Source organism: Dermacentor andersoni, chromosome 6 (genome assembly GCF_023375885.2).
Source record: "Dermacentor andersoni chromosome 6, qqDerAnde1_hic_scaffold, whole genome shotgun sequence".
NCBI lineage: Eukaryota > Metazoa > Arthropoda > Arachnida > Ixodida > Ixodidae > Dermacentor > Dermacentor andersoni.
The window spans coordinates 20314174-20342023 of record NC_092819.1 but is presented as its reverse complement, the minus strand read 5'-3'; the positions used below and the strand labels follow the sequence as shown (position 1 = coordinate 20342023).

The window sequence follows — 27850 nt, the reverse complement described above, 5'->3', positions numbered from 1 at the left end:
CCTTTCTCCAAAAGTTCGCAAAAGTTAGCGATTATCGCAGAATTTCCAGTGTCTTTCCAGTGCAAATAATGTTAGGCGAATCTTTCAGTAAAGATGTCCGAGATAGGCGTACGTAAGCGTGCATCGCTGAAATAGTTTGTGAAAATTTACTATCTGCGCCGCTATACAACGGTGCGTAGTTGGCAACAAAAACGTCAACTCAGGTCGAGTCAACAGTCCCGAGACGCTATCAAAGTCGTGCTGAATTTGAAACGGTGGCCGTTGGCGATGGTTCGCTGCTTTCCAGAAGAGAGCCTCAAGGCTTTTCTCGCACTGAGGAACGAGTCGAAGGTGAAGCTTGCCGTGGAGTTGGACACTGCGGAGCTCCTGGAATCCCAGGTGAATGCCGAGACAGAGCAACTTCCAGTGGCGACGCTCTTCTGGATGCACAAGCACGGCCTGGAGAGGCTGGCGCTGTTCATTAGAAACTCGGACTATACTGAGGCGCATCTGAAACGACTCATATCGCTGATCAAGGTAAGCGATACTTAAATCAGAAAGCTGCGTTAGTTGGAACTTTAGCATCTGAGACATTTCCAACACTTCAAAGGAGAAAATAACGCCGTAGAAAAGCGGAGGAAAGACGTCAGTACAGGAAGGACAGGAATAACTTCCGGCGACTTTCTTGTCCTGTCGTTTTTATTTCTTCTGCAGTGTTTATTTTTCCTCTGAAGCGCTGAAAATGTCTCAGATGTCAAGGTAAGCGAACTCGACAACCAATGTTTTGCTGTTTTCGTTATGTAAAATAGCGTTTATTGTCACACTTTTATTATTTATTGCTGCTGGTGCTGGCGAATTCGTCTAATCTAAATGCTCAGTTAACCAATTTCGTTGAAGTAATTATGAGCTTATTAATCTGGTGCGGGGTGTACAGGAACTGTAGTTAAGCACAGTGTCTAAGGAAAATAATCGACATCATTCAAGATAAGGAATGCGCCGATGTTGTATATCGTTAGCAGCAAACAAAATCAGCGTACCATCGAGCGATAATTTACCTTTCAGATGATCCGCACAAGTCTGCGGACGGTGTTGACAGATCAGATTAAAGAGATCATCGTAGCCGTGCCGCTACGAAGGAACGTTCCAGTCACAGAGCTGCTACAGTGAGTACTTTGCACAAATTTAGACTTCAACAATTTATGTCTAGGCTTTCTAAAGTTTACTTTTTCTCATTTGGAAAAGTCCACGCTTGCTACTATCACGATCATTTTCTAGATTTGTTTGAATAGAAAGAAATTGCGCGGTACTAAATGGCCGCCTACGTACGCACCGCACTGAAAATTCAGACTGACGTTTTGGGTCATGCAGATACGCCGATACCATCATCTACATCGCACACCATTCAGTTCCAAGCGAGAATTGCGTGGTCGTTTTCCCATCTACCTTCGGAGCTAATTACAGCTTCTCCGATATGGTAAGCTGATAATTCCTGTATACGAAAGGCATTATCAATTACATCGGTACCTGTCATTTTCGAGCAGTGTTTCAGGAAATCCTGATAAATACTTCTAAAGTCGTTGGAAAAGAAAAGGTGCATTGCCGGCAAAACATGTTTCCAGACCGCATCGAATCCCGACGTATGGCTGCACCATACGTCAGGGATTGTGTAACAATTGCTAAGGATGTCATTATCAAAACACGCCAATTACACGTGCAATTATAGACTGGCTACATAGCATAATTACGGAGCTAACCAGTTCGCAAGTCGTATACCGTGGGAATCACACTTGTATAGAGCTCGGGTTGGAACCGGCTGCAGAATTGCGCCAGCGTCGCCTGTCAGTAGCTGCTGGGCTCGCGAAGTGCGCATGCACATGGAGCGCGCACGCGGCAGGGCCATGACCTCAATCTGTACTCGCGAGCGACGGCGATCAAATATGCCGCTTGACCACTCTGTAGACCAGCTCCACTCGCAGTTCACTGTCGTCGGCAAAATGAACGGACCCCTGCGAGCACGTGCCGAACTTCATCATCTGTTGCTCAATACGTGCTGCATGAAAGTGTTTTATCGAGCGTGAAAGAAGCCCGCGAATGCACGCAAGATTACCGCGCGACTGGCCGCTCCAGGCACTTTGCGTGTGTTCGCGGGCTTGTTTCACGCTCGGAAAAACACTTATATGTAGCACGTATTGAGAAACAGAAAGCTGTGTCGGGAGTTCTTCATGTCGTGCTACAATTTTCTCATTGACACCTTTTATCGAGTTATAATATTTGAGAAGTCGAATAATTAATTAAGACTAAATATCTAATTCGGCGGAATGAAATAATAATAATAATAATAATAATAGTAATAATAATAGGAGTATCTCCAAGCGACGGCAAACAACATTACCTTGGTTCTGTCCAGCTACGTGACATTCGCATATTTTTAAACTCTGGCTAAATTTATCTGGGACACCCTGCATATTGGCAACGCCGACAAAACCGCACTGATGTAACTCGGCCACGGCTGAGCCTTACTTGGCATGCTGCGGCGGCTCGCCCAGAAATGAAATCGATAGCGAAAATCATCGGAGAAAGTTAATGGTCAAGCCCGTGAGTAATTTAGAACGAGCAAGGGCCCTGCACGGGTGCTGTGGCCAGGTGACCACAAGCGCTGCTGCACTACGTGTCGCTATGATACAGTTCTACACGAGCTCGCAGGGGTCTGTTTATTATATTTGCTCCAGGCCGTGACGTCATACATATCGCTGCCTACCGTTGGCTACCGCGAACCTGCTGGTTCTGGCAGGTGCGCGTGACTCTATTGGTCCTGGTCCTTTTATCGTCGTACAAAGAGAAAGCTCAGCCGCAGATTACTGCGACCACGAATTGAGTTGTCTTAACGAAAAGTCACAAAAATAATTTCTTCTTTTTTATTGTAATCATGCGCCTGCGCACTAGCGATGTCAGATTTCTTGCCTAGAAATCTGAAGCTTGTTTATCCATTCACTTAATATCTGAACCATTTGCGAGACCATTTGTGCACTTAAATTTAGGCACACATGAAGAATCCTAGGAGGTCAAAATTATTTGGCCTCCTCAGACTACTGCGTGTTATAACCGAAGTTCTGCTTTAGAACATTAGACCCTGTCAATGAATCATTGAGTGAATGAATCGATCTGAATTTTCCTGTTGTGTTCATGGAGTACTTTAGGCGAATAATGTCATTGCTAATCAGCACCTTCGCGCGATCGCCTTGCATCGAAACATTTCTCAGAGCTTCCATCCGCATGTATACTGTTAAAGAAGGCAGATAAACAGCGGTTGACGTTGAAGACTAGGTTTTCCGAGGCGCATTATTGTAGCATGTGGCTTGTTGTTTCCATGTTTGTTTGTTTTTTATTCGGGAAGGATAAGATACTTCCCCAGAAGACTTTCTTTCTTCGATATCAAGCCGCTGTTGAGTCACTTTAACTTCATCCATGCCACCTTACCCTGCTTTAGTACCATCTTGCATGGGCTAAACTGCTTTTTTTTTGCCGTTTACCTTATCTTCACCTGCATTACTTTCTGTCTTTTTGGACTGCATTATCTTCGGAATTGGGCTACATTTTTCGTCGAGTAAAGCTACAGTTCCGTTTCGGGGTGCACGCATAGTTTTAACGAGCGCATCTGGGTTTCATTGCGGACTTTTCTTGCTAATCACGCATCGTTACCCGCTTTGTACATAGCTATTCGCTAAGTTCGTTAGTCTTTTTCTTTCCAACCTTCGTTTTGACGCCTTTTTCTTTGTCCTAGGTGCACTAGAAGGCCACAAATTGTCTAACTTACGAGACGAAAATGGCCAGATACCTATGTCTCATGTACTCCAAATCGATCTGAACCTAGCAAAGATTTTGTCTTTTAAAAGCGGGCTATAATTGCAGGAACGGGCTGACCTGCTGCCCTCTGGTGTCACGGGCGCCGTAAGAACGAAGCGCTTCTGCGTCTCCGTCAGCATGGCCGTGCTTCGCTTTCTTCTCAGTGAACCCATCTCCAGCGTGGCTAACAGCACGTGCATTGGCGAGAGCTGGGTCTCCTACGACCAGGTTCGCAAACCTTTGTGAAGCCTGTGTTGACAAAGCCTCTGTGAAGCGAGCTCACTACAGCTGTTCTCACAGGTGGCACCTACGCCAGTCGAGGCACGCATTAATCTGCTCACATCGCTTCTGCACGAGGCGACGTCTTTCGTCAATGCCGAATGCCCGTTTAAGGACGTTAGGCTCTTCTAACCACCCGTCTTGGTTGCTCAGTGACTTTGGTGTTACATTGCTAAGCACAAGCTTGCGGGATCAAATCCCAGCAGCAGCATTTCAATGGGGAAGAAATGGAGAAATGCCCGTGTACCATGCATTGAGCGCACGTTAAAGGACCCCAGGCAGTCAAAATTATGAGGCATGCTACGGCTTGCCTCATAATCAGGTTGTGGTTTTGGCACGGTAAATATAAATTAGGGATAAAGTAGGTATTGGCATGTGTTGTCAGTGATGTTTTTTTCTCGCTCTCATTGGCTTTTGCACGCTATTAGAGTTGTCGTTTCACTTCTGCACGAGACGCTCTCGCGCACTACCAGGTGGTTGTTACGTCACAAGTGGTCAAGTTTCTGGTGTAACGGCTACGACGTTATCAGATGCGTTACGTGATGCAGTCGGCTTGTTCTGTGTGTCCGAAGGGTTAATACAGGCGCGCACAAGCATAGTCAGGAACGAAGAACCTTAGCGGCAAAAGGTGTAGTTTTGCCCGCAAATGAGGTCGCAGCGCAGTAGAGATACTGATCAGCAGATGTGATGGGTCGTCGGGATGAATGGTGCTGTCGCCAATCGCCCTCTCGCGTACAGGGCGTCGTCATAGGTTCCGGATCAATTGTTGATCATCACGACAACTCCAGAACGTGCTGCATGTCTCGTGTACATCTGACAATGACGGAAAAATCACATCAAGGCCTAAAATGGACGCTCGCGCCGCTCGCGCAGATGTGAGATAGTTGCAGTACTGATAACATGTAAAATCCTCGACGAGAGCAACAAACAGCGTAACGAACACGTGGAACACGGCTTGGAACATTGAAGCAATTCGTTCTCATATGAAGCTTCTCGGTTGTTTAAAGACTAGTGGATGTATTATACTATTCGTATCCGCCGGTTTTCTTGCAGACCTGCCTTGAAGGGGAAGCGGCAGCGACGTACAACGCAGACACTATGGCCGTTCTAAAGCAAGACGACAGCTACGCTTTTACATTTGAAAGCGAAGAATCCCTCCATCTTAAGGTGCGAAACTATTTGTTACCTTGTATCTAAACGGAAGTATGGATAATAGCGAAAACGCAGGTACGTGGGACTCTATATAGTTGATGTCAGTGGAGCTCTTTAAGTCATATAATGCGTAGAACATATGACAAGTGATCAAACTGAGTAATAGAATGAGCGCTAAGAGAGGAAACGTAATGCATTACGGCGGAGTATCAGACAAACCGATTAGATATGGAAATTCACAGGTATTGGATGGAATGGGCTAGGAGATGCTTTTGTCCTGCCACTTAAAAAGCAGGATGGCGATGACTGTACTTGTGGTGTTCACGCGCGGACCTCGAAAATCTCCTGGCTTCACAAAAATTTTCGACCTAGGCGTCGGTTACTCATCGTCGCTCTGTATGTGATAGCAATGTGGCATACTTTAGGAAGGCGCTGTTGTTAAGTGACCCGCCGTGGTTGCTCAGTGGCTATGGTGTTGGGCTGCTGAGCACGAGGTCGCGGGATCGAATCCCGGACACGGCGGCCGCATTTAGATGGGGGCGAAATGCGAAAACACCCGTGTACTTAGATTTAGGTGCACGTTAAAGAACCCCAGGTGGTCGAAATTTCCGAAGTCCTCCACTACGGCGTGCCTCATAATCAGAAAGTGGTTTTGGCACGTAAAACCCCGTAATTTTTTTTCGTTGTTCAGTGACATGTCACTCATATATGTTACGAAGTCGCTTCCAGCTCAATCTCGTCCTTGACAGTGCGGCAAACAGGTGTGAAAATTAATCGTATTTTACCTGCTCCCGCGCAGGCCCGACATATCGTGGACTTACTCGGAGCCAAAGCCTGCGTGGCTGCGTTCCACGTGGAGTACGATGCAGGTCGCAACGCGTGTGCTTCCCTGAAGCATTCCAACTCCCGACTGGTCGAGTTGGCTTCGGAATTACACGGTCAGCCCATACAGTGCCATTGTTCGTACGTCACGCGCACAAAATAGTTAGGACCGTTTAATGCAGCAGTCGCCCATTTACTCTAAATTGCGTCGTTCAATACTATTTGTATATTGTATATTTTACCGCAGATTCCTATGGCCATTCTTTATTCTGTACAGACAATCACATATATTAGCCATAAGACGACCTTCTTGTATTTGTAATTCCGGCCGCTCGACTGCTGCTTGCTATTCATATAGATATGTTGCAACAGAACTGCTTGTTGGCCTAGTTGGTGCTTGCTAAAAGACATGTTTTTGCCGCAAGTTAAAACACACACAAAAGGAAGACACATAGAAGACAACCCGGGTATATAATAAGCTTCCATTAGCTCACGTGCTGTTTGATTTCTGCTTCTGCCAAGAATCTTAATCTCAGAAAAACGTGCTTTGCACATGCAGGCCTTGCAGTGCGCTGGCAAATGTGCCGCGCCATCTTTCATTAGATTTAGTTCGTGTTCCATGGCTTGTTCATTTATGCAGCGCCCAGACAGTCATGTGTAGAAGTTGCCGCACTCAAGGGAAATTTCGTACACCACCCCCGTGGCGCATTTGCCGTAGGACACCCCATGTAAGACCTGCAGTGATTCCTTATGTTCATAAGGTCTCCCATAACCTCAACAAGGTGGCAGGCTGGTACGGCGTACCCATTGCCTTTTCTGTCCTCGTCAAACTGGTTCGACCCTATTCGAGAACCACCCGCGAGGAGACCGGTTTGCAAGGCTGTGGGAAGAAACATGGCCCGTCCTACGGGAAATGCGCCACGGGGGCGGTGTACGGAATTCCCATTGAACGCGGTAAGTCCTACATAGGACAGTCTAGACGCTGCATAAATGAACGAGCCAATCAACACGAACTAAATCTAATAAAAGATGGCGTGGCACATTTGCCAGCGCACTGCAAGGCCTGCATGTGCCAACCACGTTTTTTCTCAGATTAAAATTCTTGGCAGAAGCAGAAATCAAACAGCACGTGAGCTAATGGAAGCTTATTATTTAAAAAAGAAAGGTTCAAGTTACATTAGCGATACATCTATCATGGCTCAACAAATCGGAAACGAGATTGTCTGACCGCTGGATAACATAGGTTCGTGAACAGCCTGCGCATGCATGTGTGTGTATATATATTCCTGAGTCATCGCCCAAACTAAATCAGTTGGAAGTGCCGCCCGTGTTGTCTTGTATGTGTTTTAACTTGCGGCAAAAAAACATGTCAATTCATATAACTCGCCATTTAACCTGATATTGATTTAGTATTGCTTTGTTTCAGATAAAGAACACAGGGTCACTACTGCAAAGCTGTCACCGGAAGGTATACATACATTTGTCCCGTTGCCATATTGTCGGCAAGATAAGTCATATGCGAAAATTCTGAACATTTCGTTTAGTTTTGCCATTCGACCCGCCGTGGTTGCGCTGCAAAGTGCGAGGTCACCTGATCAAATCCCGGCCACGGGACTGGATCCCGTGGCCAGGATTCAGATGGGCGCGAAGTGCAAAAACGCCCGTGTACCGTGCATTGGGTGCAAGTTAAGGAACCCCATATGGTCAAAATTATTCCGGAGTCACTCCACTACGGCGGGCATCATAATCAGATCGTGGTTGTGACACGTGCAACCCCGGAATCCAATTTTAGTTTTTCCCTTCAAAATTTGCGGGGGGCACATACAGTGACGTAATTAAATGCGGGACTGTCGGTAAACTAATCATTTACGTACGCGCGAAAGACATAAAGCTTACGCTGTAACCGAAACCAGCGAGCTCATGCCCACTGTCACAAAACCGTACCTGCGAGCACAAAACCACTCGGCTACCGCGCGGGTGGTTCTTGGCGTACCTGCACGTCCGCTAGTTTTTGTGACCAAGCTTTGAGAATTGCGTCTCTTGAAGAAACTTTCCCTTAGGCGCCGCGCTTCTTGAAGGAAATGAGAGACAGCCGAGTCACTAAAAATGTATAGCTACTTTTAAAGCTTACTTCACGCAGTGCCTTCCTCCATAAATTATTTGTTTTGTAAAGGTTGTCAATATCTGCTGGCTCACACTGTTTGGCCTTTGTAAGCGTCTGGCCGAAAAATCAGGCCGGGAACCGACGCTGACCGCATTCACTGCAGCGTCAATCTTCAGCGCACCTAAAGCACCGATAACCGCTTTTAACAGGTGGCCGAACTGCTAAGAACTGCTAAGAACTGCTAAGCGTGCATGGCGCTTTTAAGAACTTAAGTCTTTGTCCTAGAGCTTGGTTTCCCATTAATACTGCAGGAAATAGGTTAGATGAAGCCAAATGGCCGCTTCGGCTGTTACGCGTTTCTTAAACCCAGCCACATTGCGTGACAGTACATCTCTCGCCCAGGTTCGACACATCCGCACCGCGAAGGACGCATGGGCCAGGCTGCTCTGCATGGCGGTGAGATATACGCATTTAGACGGTTGCTCAGGAAGCGGGAGCAGTAAATATCGCACCTCTTGCAGAAGTTATGAAAACGTATGTACGTTGCTTGTGTGCGCGTGGTTGCGGCCTGAAACGGCACAGATTTGTAGTGCTTAGAGGAAGGGGCGACTGACGGGTAGAACAGCGATTCCTTGCTTGCTGCTAAGCTGGGTGAACGGATACCTGCACTGGCAGTCATTTCCAAGTCCGAGGGAGTGGTCATCCAACCGCATACAATCACTCGGGCGCGCACGCACCCGCACGCACGCACAAAAAAAAAAAAAAAGACGCCCGATTCATATGCTCCAACCATTCCCATTGCTTTAACGGTATCAAGCCATTCGCCAAGCACAGCAGAGCTTGATTTAATTGACCCATACTTCATCTATAGCAGCGTACTTGCGGATAATTCCACACAGTATCTTTCGCCACTAATAGAGCGAGACATGTCCTGCAAGTTTTATTTTTTTTTTATTTTTTTAATTTACAATACTGCTACTCTCATTTGAGAGCGTGGCAGTTTGGCGATACAGTAGACATGTATATGAATACGCATTTAGGCAGAACAGTTAATTGAAAAAAGGAAGAAAAAAGAAAACAATTGCCCGAGGATGGTAATATAAGAAAGAAGCTGAGTTTAGAAACAAGAATGCAAGTTTTCACATGACAGTTAATTAACATGATACTGGCAGTTAAGAACACGTAATTAACTAGTTTATACATAAAATAGGAGCGAACTGAAAGATAACACTTAACGCGTAAACGTTAAAGAGCATTCCCCAATACCAAATTTTGCTTAATATTGCACAAAAAGTGTGACAGTTTTCCGATGAAAGTAACAAAGCATAATACGTTATTGAGTGTTACGGGCGAGTGTTCTCAATGGGTAATATGTTCAGATATCGTTACTTTTGTTGTTTATTGTCCAATTGGCATGTGATTAATAAACTCTGCGTATTTTATTGTGAAATTTCTCATGTCACCTCTATATTGCTCAGGATTTTTGATCTGCATCTTGTCTGAGAAGCCTCCGAGCCCTATTCAGCTTCCGCAACGAGCTTGCAGTCTCACGGTATACCAGCATGTCTTTTACGACAGGACCACTGACCGCGTCTCGCCCAGGGATGGTACGTGAAAGTGCATTACAAGAGCTAATAATCTTGGAAAAATAGAAAGTGGGTACTCGCGGGTCATACAAGTGACTGCAGAAGCCCTATCTGTTTATCATTCCCGCGGAGGCAATCCCTAAGGAGCGTGGCTTGATTGGCTGAAGCAACGGAAGCGGATGAAATTCGATGCAGTGGCCGTCAACCGTTGACTCCACCGACGCATTCACTGGCCTCCGAGATCCATCAACGGTTTGCAGTCTCGAACGCTGTACTTCTGCAATTTCTGATTGAAATTCTATGAAGAAACATGGCATCAGAAAGCGGGTCCACCGCAAGTACAACAGTGAAAAGTTATCCTGCAACATTTTTTTGTTATTGTTCGCTTGCAAGCAGAAATAATTTCTAAAAATAAACTAAACTAAGCTTTTCGTGATGTTAATGCAAGGAAGCCAGCTGCGCAGATGTCAGCAAAAGGATAGTATAAGCAGACCGGCCTGGTAAGCACAAAGAGGAACGTCAACTTTCGCGTCCTATCACTATTGGCCAAACATGAATGGATCCTGCTGAATGCGCTGCGCCAGCCTGTCGGACCGCCCTGCTGAAGGGTTGTCTCTGCGGGGGTAGCAATGAGAAAACCGCCGCAGCATAGCGCGAACAAACGGAGTCGTACTGAAGCTCGATGTCAGGAGAGCTGCTCATACTTAGGCTGGAATACAGTGAACAACAGGATATAAAAAAAGAAGAAAAAAGTCGGGTCACCGCCCGTTCACATTATTGCGCTCTTTCTTCCGCCCCGGTAAAAATAAATAAATACTTTCGTTCTTTTCGTTTGGGCCATGAGAAAGGCACGCGTGTCGAAACATTGACAATAATATCTCCTTTTCACAACTTATACAATAAAGCTTGGATTTAGCAGACAAGTCAGGATTACGCGGCAGGTATGAATGAATTCTATGAACAAAACTCTCACTGTTAGTTTAAGTACACGAGATAGAGAGAGGGGCACGCAGATCCAGCGCCCGTCCGTGCACTTCTCTCTAGCGTGTACATACGTTCCTTTAGTGGTGCAAGCTAAATAAATGTCGAACCAGTTCACCCGATTGTCCTCCTCGACCTGTAAATATTAGGATTTCTCTTATAAAATCACTCAACTGATTACTTTGCGACTTCAAACATTTTGGTGGTTACGCCGAAATACAAAAAATCGAAATTTATCAAACCCGTATACTGTGGCCTTGCGAGAAGTCCTTGCTAATTCACATACGACTGGCGGGTGTCGAAGTCATCGTGTAAGTGAAAAGACCGAACCTTATCTCTAGGGGTCTCCCGTCAAAGCCTCATCTGTTTCTGTCAACTCCACAATCCCAACTTGACATCAACGCTTTCCTTCCATTTTCCGTGAACAAAGGGCTTTTTTTTTCTCTTTTTTTTTTGTAAAGTAAAACTTGTTGTCTTCTCATTGACCCCTCTCCCCCCTTTCTTTCTTCTTTCCCTCGTGTTCCGGTGAGTAATCGCTGGTGTTAAACGGTCGCCGTGCTGCAGGCGCCTCGTTTCGCGACTTTGTGGAGCTGAGCAAGCGCGACGTGAGTTCTCGTCTGGCGGGCGCGTTCGACGACGTGGGCTTCACGGTTCCGTGGGCGAGAGACCACCTCTACCCGGGCCGCTTCGCCCGTTCGGTGGCTTCATGGTGTCGCGACTATGCGCTGCATGGCGTCGCTTTCCTGCCACTCAACTTCAGCGCCCTTCAACGCGCCGAGGCGTCCATCCGGGCACTGGTGCGCCAGCCACTTTCGATTATCATTTCCTGCTTCGAAGGAAGCGAGGAATCTCATTAGAGTTAGGCTCGCGTGTGGATACCGTTACTGTATACGAACAAAACCTGCGCCAGACTTGCGGCTCGAAGACTATCTTGAACTGTGATCCATAGCAATTTACATCGTGATTCTGCAATGTCGCACAATTCCACCCTTATTTAAGTGTTATTCGCTCATTTCTTTTTCTCCAGCAAAAGTACGATATTGTTAGGGCTGTATACTTTGCATTAACACGTAGATGTAAACCTTGCTAATTTCAGAATAATATGAGCACTGTGAGACCGCTGGTCGTCTTGGGAATGCCCCGCACCGACGACCAACCTATCCTAAATCGGTTTGCGCCGTAAGTGTTCGATTTTTTATTACGTGTTTAGGGCGTCGGGTAACGGAAACAAAAGTTAGCTTGCAATGTTTATATTATCTGCAGACACGTGGACGTAATCGTGTTTATTACCCACCACATCGGTCATTCCAAGCCGTGCCGAGTCACCTTTCCGTCAAGCCGCATGAAGATGATCGACAGCTCCATCTTCTTGGCAAGCTAGTTTTCTTTTTTACATTTATGGTCGTCTAATCGATATCTTGTGGATTCGTGGTAATAGAGAGAGAACTATATCTGCTAGTTTATTCGCGAGAAATATTATATTTAATAGCACGTTACAGACAATTCCTACGCCTTGTGCAGCCAAGCAGCCACTTAGTTTTCGTTCGCTCAGAAGGAAAACGAAGGCATGACGTGACGTCATACGAGCGTCCTGAGCGCTCGCGATCACATGACTTCAGTTATATGACAGTACATGCCTTTACATGGCGGTGCACATTATTTTTCGTCTGCTGAACCTGCGGTTACAAAAGAGTTCTCGAAGAAAAATATATTGCCGAGGATTTGGAAACATTTTATATAGAAATGTGTTTTAGCTTAGCGCTGTCACCGTGTGCTGCGTTGACAAACGTTCGGGCCTAATTGGCGCTTAATCATGACATATAATTCAGAATTTCTCAGGTGTATCGGTGGAACATAGTTCATGTAGCTGCCAGATAGCCGGGCAATTTGTTCCTCAAGCTTGCATGGCAAGGGAAGGGTACTTTCGTTTGGCTATAACCCATTGACAGCTGAGGCTTTCTAACGCACGGTCAGCTGCATTCTCGCTTAGCTTCTTGGTGGAGTTGGACGGGAAGGATGCATGTGTTAACGGGCGCACATTTGTGCAAAATAAGTTGAAATAACGCGGGTGTTTTGCTGTGATGAGCAGCTGGAAAACGCAGCGTGTAAGATGCATGCTCTGTGTGGCTATGTTCTTCTTGAGTTCCGGCTTCGGGAGCGACTCGAGAAGGTGACTATGTTACGATATGGTCGGGCTTGGTCGCGTGTGTTGTGTGCGCGAGTTCTGAAGAAGAGAAACAGAAATGTCACCGTAGGTGCAAAGAAAGAATCTTCGTATTCACGCCAAGCAGCAGGTCTACCTGATATCCACGCTGCAGAAACCTTACATACAAACAATAAAATTGTTCTTCATTTTTCGGCTTCAAACTGTGGGGAACCTGGCTTGACTGTGACCAAAATATTCTAGAAAATTCTGCATGCGCCTGGACATACGTGATACTCACTTATCGCGGTCAAGTTTGCCATGGATGGTACTTCCTTCCAGCTTTCACCAAGAGCCTCGCGTATGTCCGTTTTCAAAAACTAACAAGCAGAAGGAATGTGCACATATCAGTTTCTGCAATTCGGGTTAACTTCCCATAACAATGTGGCAGACTTGTAGCTAACCTAGTCAATTACAAATGCGTTCTGTCTTTTTTCTTTGCTTCTCACGTTCAAATGAAAATGCTGATTAAGTTTCCATTGCACAGAATGATCATTATATGCATCATGTGTGCCTTTCTTAGAGAAGGCCGTGAGCTTTCGAATTCAAAAAAGAAAGAACCTCCTAAGTTGATAGACAGTTGCTTTATCAAGTGCGGTTCTTTCACCTTCATGCAGCCAAAAACCGAAACAACAGGATAATAAACGCTGTTCTAAACGCTGTCCGAAGGAAGTTGCAGTGCTGCTCCGCGCACTTTGATTCTTTTCGGGGCCACCGTGCAGAGGCAGATAGCGGAGCTGACCAACCAGTTGGTGCGCATTCACCGCCACCTAGCCGGCGTGTGCGTGGCGGCTAATCTGGCGGTGCTCAAGTTCTCGCTCCCTCCAAGGCAGTCGGACCTGGACGACAGCTGCATCGACGAGGAGCGAGTCAACTACGCGCAGGTACGCGACTATATTACCGGAGCTGCGTGAAAGGACGGCGCGCAATGGCTAGGAGTGCAGCGCTGTACGAACCGCGTAGAAGGTTTGACAAAGGAAAGCTGACGACACAGGGGCTGCGTATCGACTGGCGTTTGTTTATTAAAAAAAGGTGAGGTATATAGCAACTACGGAAAACTACAGGCATGCTAGCACAGTCTGGCTGGAAAGCACAACGCTACGTCTTAAAGGAAAGTCTTCGGGTCTGTGAAAACCTTTAGCTGTGTACGTGAACATCAGTTATGTTGGGAATGACCAGCTGTTCTGTCTTGCGCGTATTCCACAATCCGTTGCGCCCTTTACTGCTCAGGAACCATACCTGCTGCCGCTTCATTGCGTTCTCACTTTTTCTGTGGTTTTTTTTTATGGCTCTGTCTGCTGGTTTTACTTGCTTCGTCGAGTATTTTGCGTTCCAAATACACTGTTCTCTGTGTTTCATATATGTACACTGCGTCGTGCTATCCGCTGTGATCACCAGACCTCGTCCGCCCATGCGCGCTGGTCTTTTCTACCCTCGCGTACTTTCTCGGCAACGCCATTTTGGAAGCTGCCGAGTATACCCGCCGCGGTAGTCCTGTGGCTGCTGAGGTCGCGGGTTGGATCACAGCCTCGGCGGCCGCATTTCGTTCGGGTGTGCACGCTGAAGAACTTCAGGGGGTCAAACTTACTTGTCCTTACTCAGTGTATTGAAATATGCAGAGTGGAAAGGAAACCATTATATGTGGCCTTTTTAGACATTACAGGAGCGCATGACAACGTAGACCGCAACATTTTGTGGGATATCCTGGAAGGAAAAGGCTTAGGTGACGATTGTATATAGCTTTTAAAAGAGATTTACCTAGAAAATACCGTTTGCTTTAAATGGGAAGGGATGAGGAGCAAGGACAACGTTGATATCAACAAGGAACTGAGGCAGGGATGCCCTTAATCCCCACTGCTGTTTATGATGTACATGTTGATGATGGAAAAGGCGCTAGAGGGAAGTAATGTTGGGTTTGATCTATCGTACAAACAGGCGGGTACAGTAGTAGAGCAGCAGTTTCCAGGTTTATTTTATGTGGACGACATTGTGTTGCTAGCTAACAAGCAAAGTTATTTGCAACGTCTGGCTAATATCTGTAGACAGGAAAGCGGGAATTAGGCCTGAAATTTAGCGTTGAAAAATAATATGGTATTCAGTGAAAGCAGGGGACAGACAGTGTCAATACAGGGCCAGGAAATAATTTGCGTGAAAGAATATCAATGCCTTGGTATACGATAAACGAACGCAATAGACATATGGAAACACAGGAAAAAGGAATAACAGTAAAGAGGAAGAGAAATGCGGCCATCACGAAACACAGAGTGCTATGGGGATACAATAGGTACGAGGGGCTCCGGAGTATGTGGAAAGGTGTAATGGTTCCAGGACTTACTTTTGGAAATGCGGTTGTTTGCTTGCTTGAAATCAGGGGTACAATCAGGACTCGATGGGACCCAAAGGTAAGTGGGTCTCCTTGCATTGGGCGCTCACGGGGAGACTACAAATGAAGCTTTGCAGGGTGATATGGGCTGGACAAATTTTGGAGTGAGGGAAGCTCAGAGTAAAATTGATTATGAAGAACTACTGAGGAATATGGAAGAAAGTAAATGGGCTGGGGGAGTGTTCAGGTATTTGTACAGGAAAAACATTGATTCAGAGTGGAGCAAAATAACTAGGAAGCTTACCAGCAAGTATATGACCTGTATGGTAAGCGACATCGCGACAAAGAACGTCAAGTGGAAAATCAGAGAGGCTGAGATAATTCATGGGTGGCGGCAATGTAAAAGAAACCTGCTATGAGTAACTACTTAAGAGGAAAAAACGAAATCAGGAAAGAAACAATTTATGATAACTCAAAGAGAAGCTCCTTACTTTTCGAAGCGAGATCAAGATGCCTTAGAACACGCACTTATAAATCGAGATACAACAAGAAAGAACATGTGCTTGCTGCGGCAAAGCTAGGGAAACGACGGAGCTTGTTTTATTAGAATGTGAAGATATCTGCCCAGCGGTAGATTTAGGCACCTCTGGTCTCCATGAAGCCCTTGAGTTCAGCGAGAGCAGGGGGAAAGTAAACACATCCGCAGTAGAAATCAGTAAGAGGCGATTGGAAGATTGGTGGAAGAAAAGTAGGGAAACGACAAACAACGGAGGCGTAAAAAAACAAAGTTCACGATAGGGGTTCAGAAAGTTTGGTTATGGTAATTCATCGTGGGCTTTTTGTTCATTTTCTTTTTTTTTTCTTTAGCATATGTAGGATATTAGGCAATTTAATAGCAAGAGCTTGGTGGCGCAACCACCACCCCGTTCGAAAGGGGACGCTCATAGCAAATATCCTTCCATCCATAGTAACGCCCCCATACCAGCGCACGGTGGCCATAGTGACGGTGCTCAGACGAAAGCTGTAGCCGAAAAAATGAATGGAGAAGACAGAGGCGGGCTTGTGCCCCGGATTCAGGGTAACCCCCATGGGATGACGGTAATGGCGAGCACGGTCTGCGATTGTACAGAATTGAATCGCACTGCTCGGGTCTGGCCGCTATTTGTACATCCATCGTCATCGTACTTAAGCAATCTACTGCGCCCTGCAATACTATCGCCGGCGGTGCTATAGCTATCAAAATGACAACGCTCAAGATTGTTCCACACGCTCACCTTGCCTGGGTGTGATAAACATGACAGCAATGACAGTTCGGTGAGATCAATCACCGGTCAAATGTGTAAAACAACGTGCGCGTGACAATATGATCCTGCCACGGAAGTGTTCCCACTTTCAGGTGTGCAGTTGGGAGGGAAACGTCGAGTACGATACTGTGTCGTCCGCCGTGCTTTCGAGGAAACACAGCGACGTGCTGACCTACGAGAATGAGTACAGCCTCGAGACAAAGGTGAGCATTGCCAGCGCTGTGCAGCGAGGCATCTTGCGACCTTTAGGCCCTAAATTCATCTATTAATATATACCTCTTTCCTGCCTAATTAATTAAAATGTGTTTATGAAGAATACTAGCAAATAATTTAGAGATTGAAAGGGAAATTTGTCATTCACCCGACCGTAGATCGAAGCCACGACGGAAACGCATGCGGGGTTCTCATAAAGATTGTTTCGCAGTTGTAGAAAAATTCGCCCTGGGGGGGTCCGGGAATCGAACCCGAGACTAACGCCTTAATGCCGTTCTGGGAGAATCGCTCTGCCATCTGAGCTAACCAGGAGGCCAGCAGATCGCAGAGCGAGGCCAAATTACCCGACAATACTGCAGTTTGCTGGCCTACTGGTTTGCTCATGTTGGCAGAACGACCGCTCCGGAAAGGCTTTGGTCCCGGATTTAATCGCCGGACCAGAGCGGGTTTTCTTTCAACTGTATAACGTGACCCTTTAATAAGTAGCGACAGGCGTTGCAGAAACACCCGTTATATTATGTCTTGCGCATGTTGCAGGCCCGGTCCTACATGTCTTACACACCGCTAGGCTGCGTAGCAGCCTTCAACGCTGATTACGAGGACCCGCGAGGAACATGCCGACAGCCCTTCTCGCGCTTGGGAGCGCTTGACAACGTGCTCGGTAAAAGGGCTGCGCGCGGCTGTGCATTTGCGTTGCAATCCTGAATAAGTGTGCAGTCCGCAATAGCTTCTTCGGAAGCTTTAGCTCGGGACCGACTCCAATTTTTTTAATTTTGACTTCAGAACGTATAAACGTGCTTTCACTAGGCACTTGCTCAGCCGATTTTAACAGAATGTATTACGCGTAAACGTTAACATACATGATTTTACTCACTGTTGTAAGCAGGCTTCCAGTTCAGACCCTGTAAGTTTTGCCAGACGTTATCGTAAGTCGGTGACTGTGCGCAAATTGAAACATCAAGTTTACACATAACTCTGCATTAAAAACGTACCAAATTTCCGCAAATTATATCAATTAGAGCGCCCAGAGCGGACAAGTCTAATGTATCTGTTTATGTAAAATGGATGCCCTGTTGAGTCATTGAGTCACAAATTAGCGGTGTGCAATAATCTTTGTTGTATGCATTGGGCGCCGCAATAGGCGAAGTTTACAGAATTGCGATAGCTGCTATTGTTGCGGAGTTTTATAGCTTTAAAATTGATGCTTCACTTTTTGGCTTGAATGAATATTCGAAACTTTCGAGTAACGAATCAAATGATCACTATTTGATAATTCGAATAGTTTTCGGATACTTAACTTTTTACCTATGCTTGATCAATCATAAAACTGGACCAAAAATGTTATCTTTCATCTCTCCGACCATAATGAACATTTAACGCAAGAAGCTGTTTAATTGAGCCGACTACGTTGCTTAGGAAGCGAGACGTTCATGTTTAAGCTGCGATCGTTGACATTCATATTTTGCTCAGCATCTGTCGTTGAACTAAAGCTGAATACGCTTCGTTGCAACATTATTTGATATACTATAGTGGCACGATCAGTCGCGACCATTCCGTATGTATACTCATATGCTAATAGTCCCACAAGACTACCTTTTTCATATTCATTCTAATAACGCATGACCGCGTATTCTAAGGTGTCCACCATGTTGAGACTCGCTGTGTTGTTGGTTTAGTTAAGAAATGAGTTCGGAGGAAACGCGTAAGGCAGTGAAATATTTATCAAAGGGAAAGTTGGCCTTCACATGGAAGTAGCGCGAAGTTGCAGAGGAAACCCGTGCGGGTAACTCAGAAAGAAGATTGCGCAGTTGAAGAAGAAAAGCTCTCTTTTCGAAAAATAAAAATGGCAGTTTCGCCCGAAGGCGAACAATGGAAAGCTACAGCAAGGTCTAGCTTTGCTCTCGAACTGCTCGTGCAGTGTTCTAACAATACGCGGAGGGGACACAGCCTTAAACCCAAAAAGGGCGTAAAGATGTGAGTTTACAGACACGTTTGCAACCTTATTCACTTTTACGGGTGTAAAATATTTTACACCGCAGCTCTGTCACAACGCTGGCGCCATAATGAACGCCTGTAGTGGCGTACGGGCGTCGCACCTCGATGGTGCGCGAGTTGAGACCGACGCCGACGAAAAATCGCCGGCGTTTTCAATGCGAGAGCGTTAAGGGCCCCATGTCGCAGAAAATCCGGTGTCGGCGCCGGCGGCCGAGAGAATCGTCCCGAACCACGCATATTCTATACGGCACTGAAGTTGTTCTTCTATCACTAAAGTTCCTGATACCTTGTCTTACATTCTTTGCAAAGTTATTCCTCGGAATTTTGAGAATGGCAGCCCATAAGCAAACGCCGTGAAACAGAACAGCGACAGCGCATGCCTTTTATGTTAAATATTCTCAGACGGAAATATAAATAGTGCGAAAAGATAACAGAAGATCGCCCCACGCAAGTGGCCGCGTTTCTACCAGAAAGCTCGCCTTCGTGCAAAAATTTCGACGCCAGCGTTTCCCGGTAAACGTTACGGTTACGTATAAGCTGCAGTTGCCCGGAAGCGTGAGAAGCAATCGGGCACCTTTGAATGGTGTCGCGTTCCACTTCTAAAGGCGAAGCTTAAAAACGTCCTCCAAATTTTTCGGCGCCCAATGAAAGTGTTTATCCAGATGTTTACTCTCCGTTCCGCCCCGTATGCAGTACGCGGTGCGCACAACGCTCGTGCCACTAGCGGCAACTCGAACGCTGCCGTGGCTCCTCCGGCAAAACCGATAGAGCGCAGTGTGGCCGCTGTGTGTCGTCCACTCGGCTGCGTCGTTGTGTCGTTGTTTTGCAGCCGAACGCACTGTGCGTCTCCGGAGGCCTTGTAACCCTCCAAGCGCGAGCCACGCATGCGTTGTCGATACCAGGACAGCGCGATGTGGGCAGCGCCGATGGCGCGATCGCATCTCAGAAGTCCCTGTATTTGTTATCGCAATGAAACTCGTTGGTTTTCGTTGCCTGTAGATTTGGAGTACTCCCAGATATAGACGCGAACTCTTCCATCGATAGGTATCTTACGAATGTACGTTTTCACAGCTAATGTGACTGTGGGCTTCGATGTAAGACGTTAATCTTAACTGCTCAATGCGCTCTATAAAACACATGCAGAGCTTCGATTTATTTATTTATTTATTTATTTATTTATTTATTTATTTATTTATTTATTTATTTATTTATTTATTTATTTATTAAGTCGCAAATATTGCAATTCAACTTCTTCTGAAATTTTGATTTCGTGAATATTTTTGAAGCTTTGAAGCATAGATAAATGTTGTCAGAGTTACTGGAATACCAAGTTTATTTAGAAATAGTTTTCTTCAAATACGTTGAGCTGTTGCCTACTGACAGTACTTCCGAGTTTCGTATGTATCCGAACAGAGAGGGGAGGAGGCGGGGGATGGGTAGTATAGGTAAATAGTTTTTCTAGTTTATTTCAACTCTACTCCTACCGTTTCTCATCTGTCCTTTGCGTGAACGTCTCGGATTTGATTCTCCAGGCAAAAGGAACCGTTCGCGAGCAGCGGAGCCTGGAACGTCGCACCGAGGTAACGTGCCACTCCCGTGCCTCGCACAGCGGCGGCGCAACCCTGAGACCGCTTTCCTATTCGGTCGATGCAGGCAGACTCATTTGCGTCCCTTCGTCGACTCACCGCGCCAGTGTCGACTTTCCGTTCTCACAGTGCGACATCTTCGTGGACGGCGAAGTGGAGTATCTCTACAACAACGTCATCAAGACCAGCAGCTACAGTGAGAGGCCCACTTTAATGGAGGGCGTACAACTGTGCGGGTCCCCTCTTCTTTAAAAAAAAGATACAATCTGGGGTATTACGCGCCGAAACCACGACCTGATTATGAGGCACACCGTATTGGGGCACTCCGGATTAATTTGGCCACCTGGGGTTCTTTAACGTGCACCCGATTCTCAGTACATGAGCGTTTTTTATTTCGCCCCCCTCGAAATGCGGCCGCCGCGGCCGGAATTCGAACCCGCGACCTCGTGTTTAGCAGCTCAACACCATGGCCACTAAGCCACCACGACGAGTGGGCCCTTTCTTCGTTCACGAACAGGGCTTTGGATGGATTCCTGTTTTGGGCACTGAGACGGTCCGCTAAGTTTGGTGGGCAAGAAAGACAATCAAAGGGAAGCCGCAGTATGGAGCAGCAGAGTTAGTTACTAACTGAACTTGATGCTCCACACGTGCTTAAAAATTTCATATGCCTAAATTATGCTTCCAACAGTCGATAGATACGTATTTTTTAATGGGACAAACCTCAACAAAATCTATATAGTGAAATCGGCAGGTATTGAGTGAAAAGGAAAAGTAATAAGGAAGTGAAAAGTAGCATATTCTGCGACCGAAAGTTTACTATCCATAGGGTGGTATACACTGTTAGGTAAAGCATTTTATTAGCACTCAAGTATTCGTAGCAGCCTAAGTTTGGGATGAAAACCTGCGGACTCGTATATCGGCGTAACACTTGATATCGGTCACATCCTTCAAGCAAGGAAAGATAAATACTGAAGTTATAGAGGGGGAATGAGGAGGGCATTCTATCTACGCTAACTAGTTATATTTCCGGAGAGTGGACGAGCTTTCACGGCGCTCGTCCGGCTACTTCGTTTCCGCGCGAAGTGGCGTGCACGTTTCTTACAACAGTGTGATAAGAAGGGTCCTTTTACTGAGTGTTTATTTTTTTATGGATATATTTCAGAAGCGAACCTACAAGGCCGGCTGCTGGATGCGAAGCTCAACTGGACGTGCTTTGTGGTATCCATCGATGCTAGCAAAGTACTGGACGATCTCGCGGACAGCCCTGCGGCTAGGGCGAAAATAATTTCGTTCATCACAAACTGGCTCTCCAGCGAAGGTCTTTGTGGACTTGCGGTGAAAGAAACGGCGAGGACGCAGCCCGTGAATGGTCTCGCCAAGTTTCTCCAAGTAAGTTTACTGACGTGGGTGATTAGTGCGCTTACACGTGGAACCTAAAGAATCTGCTCTTAGCAGTTACTTCCCCATCTCCCTCGGTACAGTCGTGTGAAGTGGGCTCAGCGACACTATTGTATTTGAGTTGTGGCCCCGATCCTGTACTGAGGTGCTGCACGCGTACTCGGCGCTGTACAGTGTTGCCAATTTTCGTGAATGTCATCGCAGGCCACCCGGAAAATCCGTACGTGTCCCTGTGTAAGCTACTGCTGATTTCCCAGGGTCGTCCGTATGCGAAAAGAAAGAAAGAAAGAGAGAGAGAGAGAGAGAGATTCACTGCGTAAAGTAGCGATGCATCGCAGCAATCTCCCCCTCCCTCCCCCCTTCCACAACTGAGGCGGCGAATTTCTTCTCTCTTCTCCGGAGCGTGTTCTCTGTGACGCAAGGTCAGGTGATCTTTAAGCATGAAATCTGTGCCGAACTTTTCTTGCACAGGACGTGATTGAAAATCAAGCCTTGTAGCAACGCACCAGTGTAAGTTAATTGGTGGCACTGACGTTTGGTAACTTGTGACAGAAACTGTCTACGTCCCTACAGACTCCGCCACTAAATATAAAGAATAAATAATAATGAAGAAATAATGTAAACAATAAAAAAAGAAAATCCTAAATTCCCTAGATTTACAAACATGTCCATACCACTGGTAATATTTACGATTTGCTACATAATCTTATTCGCAAGTTTTCCTCGCGATAATAAAGAATAAGTGTAAGTCCAATGTCCTTGCAATTTTGTGAACATTTATTTGCTTATAATTCGTTTCGCTCGGCTGTAGATTCAAATGACATGCTTTGCCACTTTTCTGTTCGGAGTTTCCTATATGTAGAACGTGTTCGCCATTTCTTTTATTCATTCTTTTACTATTGTCTCTTCCCATTATATTTCCTTTAATTTCACCTGTAGCACTCAGTTGTTTGGTTGTGCCCATCATTTTGACTTCGTTATACCGTTGGCGCTTCTCTCCTCGCGATGTCCTATCTCAGGTACCAGGGCACACTGAGATTGAGAGCAACCAATGGGTTGATAGGATCGCTCGCGAGCATACAAACCGAGCGGACCTAAACAGAGATCCTGAGGATTTCATGACAGTGATCCCAACTTACTCTGACATACTAAATTACCATAGAGGGACGAGGATCAGATATCCCCCGCCCCACAATACACTAACTCAACGACAGGCAGTTTACTGGCGAAAGCTGCGGACCGGAACTTTCCCAAATTTACATATACTATGCAAAATGTTCCCAAGTCAATACAGGGACAGGCCCGTGGTGTGGCGCAATACCCACACTTTATCACATCACATGGGAGTGCAATACGAATAAGGCATTCCACAAAATAGAAAATCCGAGTGCGGAGCAGCGGGAGAGCGTGCTCTCCAGCGGCGACCCTAGCCTCCAACAGAGGCTGGTGGATCATGCCCGACGAGCAGCCACGCTCAGTGGTGCCCTGGAATAGGGGCGCCAAGCATGCAGGCCGGAGATCGTCATCAACCAATAGAAGATGAAGACATCCGGCCTGACCGCTGAATTGCTCTTTCTAGAGCAATAAAGTTTACTTCGTCCTCCTCCTCCTCCTCCTCCTCCTCCTCCTCCTCCTCCTCCTCCTCCTCCTATCTCTGTGTACTTCCTCGGCCGGGCACAATGAGGGGGTGTTTAATTTTGCGTTTAGCTCTTACTTTAAAGGCGGGAGAAGTTGCAATCAAACACTTTTTTGACACTGTCAAAGTATCTTCAGTAAAATGCGCAGCCAGTATAGCTACCTGACGAGGACATCGCTGCTGCGACACTCTTTCCTCAACACTTGATAGCTTTATGATTATGTGGCGATTATGTTTATTTCTCTATTGAAGCAAGTCAATAGGTATAATTAGTATTTTTATTGGGTTTAATTGTCTCACACAGGTAAACCTCCGGTGTGGTTTCATTGAAGAGGAACAGCCAAGGTCGAAACGTTTGTGCTTAACGCAACTATTGCGAGGCAACGTTTCTTAATTGCAAGCACGTCTGCAATCAGTTTTTTTTTATTCCTTTTTTCATAATGCGCTTTCGCTGAAGCTCATGTGCAGTAGAGGGTGGTTACAAGGCGATATTTAACGGTGTTTTATTTACGTGTATATTACACTTAGCTAAAGGTTGCGCTAACTGTTCAAGAAGGTGCCCTTTCTTTGTCTTGCAGGAGCTCTCCGATGAGTTTAGCGAACGAAATCCCAAACCTATTCTCATTTTGCTCGTCTCCGCATTTGAGCATGAGGGCCGGCTCAAGGAACTTGGAAAGTAAGCATGGCATTATTATTTTTCTGTTGCTGTATACACACTGTTAGTCATTTAGTTAAGTAAACAAGAAAATCATTGGCAACTAATTAATACTGCACTTCCGATGCAGTAAGACGCTATGTATTATTGTCCGTGTCGATGAAACTGGTTTATAGTAGAACCTAGATTACGCATTGAGGAAGATTACGATTTCTCTCAAAATGTGGATCTCTCGCCAACGTTCATTAACTCTGCACTTAAGAAACTGTTCAGCGAAATCCTGCTTAATCTTCCAGTGATAGGCACACAACACATATAATTATTGCATTTTTTTATGTTTCTGGTGGTCAGATACCCCGACTTTCTGGTCCTCACGAACGAAGTGCCGAACGAGTCCAAAGACTGCAAGCTTCATGGCACAATGACCGCGGCAACGGACGTGGCGCTGAAGCTTTCGATGGTGAGGAGCTAGACTTATAGCCATGGGGCAGTGACGCTCTATCTTGTTTACGGAGCCTTAATAAAAGGCGAATTGGGCTACTTTCAGGACACGCTCTCGGTAAATTTATTCTGTGGACAGCGTTTGTCGACTAAAAAATTTGTGATTCCGTATTTGGATCACCTTAGCCTTGAAACATGCAGTGTACCCACACTACAGATAGCTTATTGAAGTTAGTGCATGATCGGGGGGTTGCATCTCACAGCATGCAAGAATGTTGGATTATATATCCAGAAATATGTTATTATGCGTGACATTGTAATATTCATACGGGGCCTTAAAATAAGAGAACTACTTTGTGGAACAATGCCGCGTCGAAGAGCTAAATTGAAGTTTGCCTATTCGTAAATGTCTTAAGAGCCGCAGTTCGCGCAATTTTGATGCGGGTTTCCCTTAGGCTTTATTAATAAGAATACAGCAGCTTGTTCACACGAACATAGCTGCTCTGTTTTCAAAGTACACAACCGTGACACAAATTGCCTTGGAAGCAGGGTACGGCATTTTATAGAGATATGATGAACAGAATGGGAATTGAGTTTGTGGTGAAGCAGGAGCTTTAGCTGGAACCCAACTCCGATTCACCTTTTCATATATGAAATTCACAGCTATATACTTTCACTAGGCGGGCGCTGAGCTGTTCTTAATGAGATTTGTTGAATTTCAGAGAAAGAGAAATAGTCACTGCTCAGAGCAGAATTACGGCTGAGGAATTCAACCAATGAAACCTTGTGATAAACGGTGAGCTGTCGAAATGTAGGCCTTCATGCGCCATTCCTTAACCGCGTCTCCCAGGGCCGCCTGTTGGAGCTGTCCGACACCCTGGGTGCCAAGGGCGGCGTGTGCTTCTCGACGACGCTGGCTGTGTATCGGTACCGGCTGCACCAGGGACTGCACGGTGCCGGAGAGAGCTGCCGGCGCATGGCCGAGACCACCTTCGGCGAGGTATGCGCGTGCACCGCTGCGCGTATACTCTTGCGCCCATTAATCTTCAATGTTTCCTGCGTGATACAGTAAGCCTGCACCACAAATCACGCGAACCATTTGTGTGATACACTGGAGCGGTTGAGCAGCTATGGTTGCTGAGAAGAGTCACACGTTAGAAACCTGACGTCAACGGCCACATTCTGATCGGGGGCAGAATGCGAGAAGGCCAGTCTGCTTCTATTTAGATGCCAGTAAAGTTTTCTTTTTTCGTTTCGTCAGGAGTCGGAGCGGCGCTCCGCCAACTTAATCGCCGGGATCGGCAGGTCGTGAGCTTTGGAGGAAAAGGAAGCAATAAGAGCCAAAGTAATCGTTACTTTACATCACAACAGAACCATTCACTGCGGACGGCGTCCTTCACGTCAACTGTAGCTTTCACACGTTAAGACGTCAGCTAATGTTTATATTACATTCAGGCACATTTATGTATACTGCACTTTTGCCATGTCTACAGCTTCACTTTGACGTGATGTAAACGCCTTCCTCGCTGCATCCCACATCCACTTGTCGACACTACAGACTATATTGGTATGTCTCGGGTCTGGAAAGCCATGGGCTAGGTGAACACGTGGGTTTATTCATACTTGTCTGAAAGGTTATGGTACTTAGTACTTGAAAACATCAACCAAAAATATAACTGCAGTCATAATCTGTACCTTTTTCCCCTACAGGCTTGTCCTCCAGAAGAATCTGCTCGCTTGGTCGAGGTGTCCTCCATGACCTCCTACACATACAACAAGTCCCACATGCTCGCATTTGAAGATGAACGGAGCCTCCGCATCAAGGCAAGCTTTTAGCTGTGGCCATTTTACACAAAGGGACAGAAAGTACGTTTTTAAGATCAGCTAAGCTTGCCCGGAGTTGTTGCAGCCTTTGTCGCCCGTAATGATCCCGGAACACGATCGTATCATCAGGCACATTGATTGTGCAGAGCTGTGCATTGTCATGGTTCACTGAGGAGCCACATAATATTTTCTGCCTTCAAGGGCGTTAAGTCAGCTGGGAAACACGGACCAGTAGGCCATGTTTAGGTGAGGATCTAGCAACGGCCTCGCTGTTTTTATTATTTACCAAAGTGACAGCGTAGAACACGGAGGCGTTCCTGCGGCGATGTACTCTGCATGGAGAAAAAAAAATCTCTCCTCCTTCAAGAGGTCGAAGATGCAATCCGTGATCCTCCTTGTCACTTTTAGAAATTAAAACTGGAATCGGTGTCAGTACTTCGTTCCTCATCGATTTCTATTTAAATATACTCAACTTGCACCCACCCGTCAGCAACTGCTAAGCCGAATTCATATTTATCACCAACGAGCAAGTGCATGGAATTCCAACAAGTCCCATATGTCAACATTTACGTGCGCTCCAGGAAAGGCCTCGCCTCTGTGACTCAACGACTATGATGATTACCAGCGACAGCGTTCTGCATGATGGGACAACCTGACGTATATCGTGGCCCCTTCGTTGCCCTCGCTCGCTAAACTCAGTCAACTAATATACAGTAACGCTGTGAGAATGACGATGCCGGCTGCGCGCGCGAAGACTGCGCAAACCTGCGCGTAACGGTTTCTTTTTGCTTAGTTTTTCATATCCGAAATGTGAACGGTACAACACATCATCATCATCATCAGCCTGGTTACGCCCACTGCAGGGCAAAGGCCTCTCCCATACTTCTCCAACTGCCCCGGTCATGTACTAATTGTGGCCATGTTGACCCTCCAAACTTCCTAATCTCATCTGCCCACCTAACTTTCTGTCGCCCCCTGTACAACACAACTGCACCTTTTTCTCACTTACCACAGACGGACACGTTCTTGAGCCGCTATCAGCGCGGCTGCGTGGCGGTGTTCGACGCTGACATGGACACTGCAGCGAGCAGCTGCAACCACACTCGGAACTTCGCGCGCCTCAAAACGCTTCGCTCCCTCCTGGAAAGGACAGCAATGCACGAGCTCTCTTCGCTTCAGCCGTAACTGATGAAAGAAGAGAACGCAGCACTAAAAAGAAAATGTAACTAATAATAAAGGCGCTGCCTTGCAGAAGTGTTACCAATTAATGTGTGCGTGTCCGTTTCTTCCGCGCTGGCCAACAAGTCATGCCAGTTGCGTGCAACACGATTTGTAGTGCGCAGTCATTGGAGTTTGTATTTTAAAGCAGTCTCATATAATATGGGATACTTACGCCTTTTGTTCTTCGTGAAAAGGCAGAATAAAGTGGCAGACCCAGGAGGTAGTTTAATGAAATGCATGTAAGAGTCGATCTTGATAGCATATTGCGCGGCATTAATATTGTCAACTGAAGTACTAGACCACAC

The 27850-nt window shown here is 46.2% G+C and overlaps 1 protein-coding gene across 2 annotated transcripts; it reads left to right on the top strand.

Annotated features, from left to right (window-relative positions):
- The first annotated feature begins 174 nt into the window (after positions 1 to 174).
- LOC126521333 (uncharacterized) lies at positions 175 to 27582 on the top strand. Of its 2 annotated transcripts, XM_050170011.2 has the most exons (23): positions 175 to 516; positions 1042 to 1142; positions 1348 to 1453; positions 3889 to 4050; positions 5155 to 5268; positions 6053 to 6191; positions 7502 to 7543; positions 8582 to 8635; positions 9658 to 9786; positions 11311 to 11543; positions 11843 to 11925; positions 12010 to 12118; positions 13672 to 13833; positions 16669 to 16779; positions 17327 to 17450; positions 20317 to 20364; positions 20438 to 20566; positions 21533 to 21759; positions 23983 to 24080; positions 24411 to 24519; positions 25351 to 25500; positions 26211 to 26324; positions 27339 to 27582. In XM_050170011.2, the coding sequence occupies exons 1-23, from the start codon at positions 268 to 270 to the stop codon at positions 27507 to 27509; spliced, it is 2964 nt and encodes a 987-aa protein (XP_050025968.2). In that variant the 5' UTR covers positions 175 to 267; the 3' UTR covers positions 27510 to 27582. The 2 variants fall into 2 exon arrangements, with proteins under 2 accessions (XP_050025968.2, XP_054921892.1); XM_055065917.1 differs by lacking the exon at positions 8582 to 8635.
- The last annotated feature ends 268 nt before the right edge of the window (positions 27583 to 27850 follow it).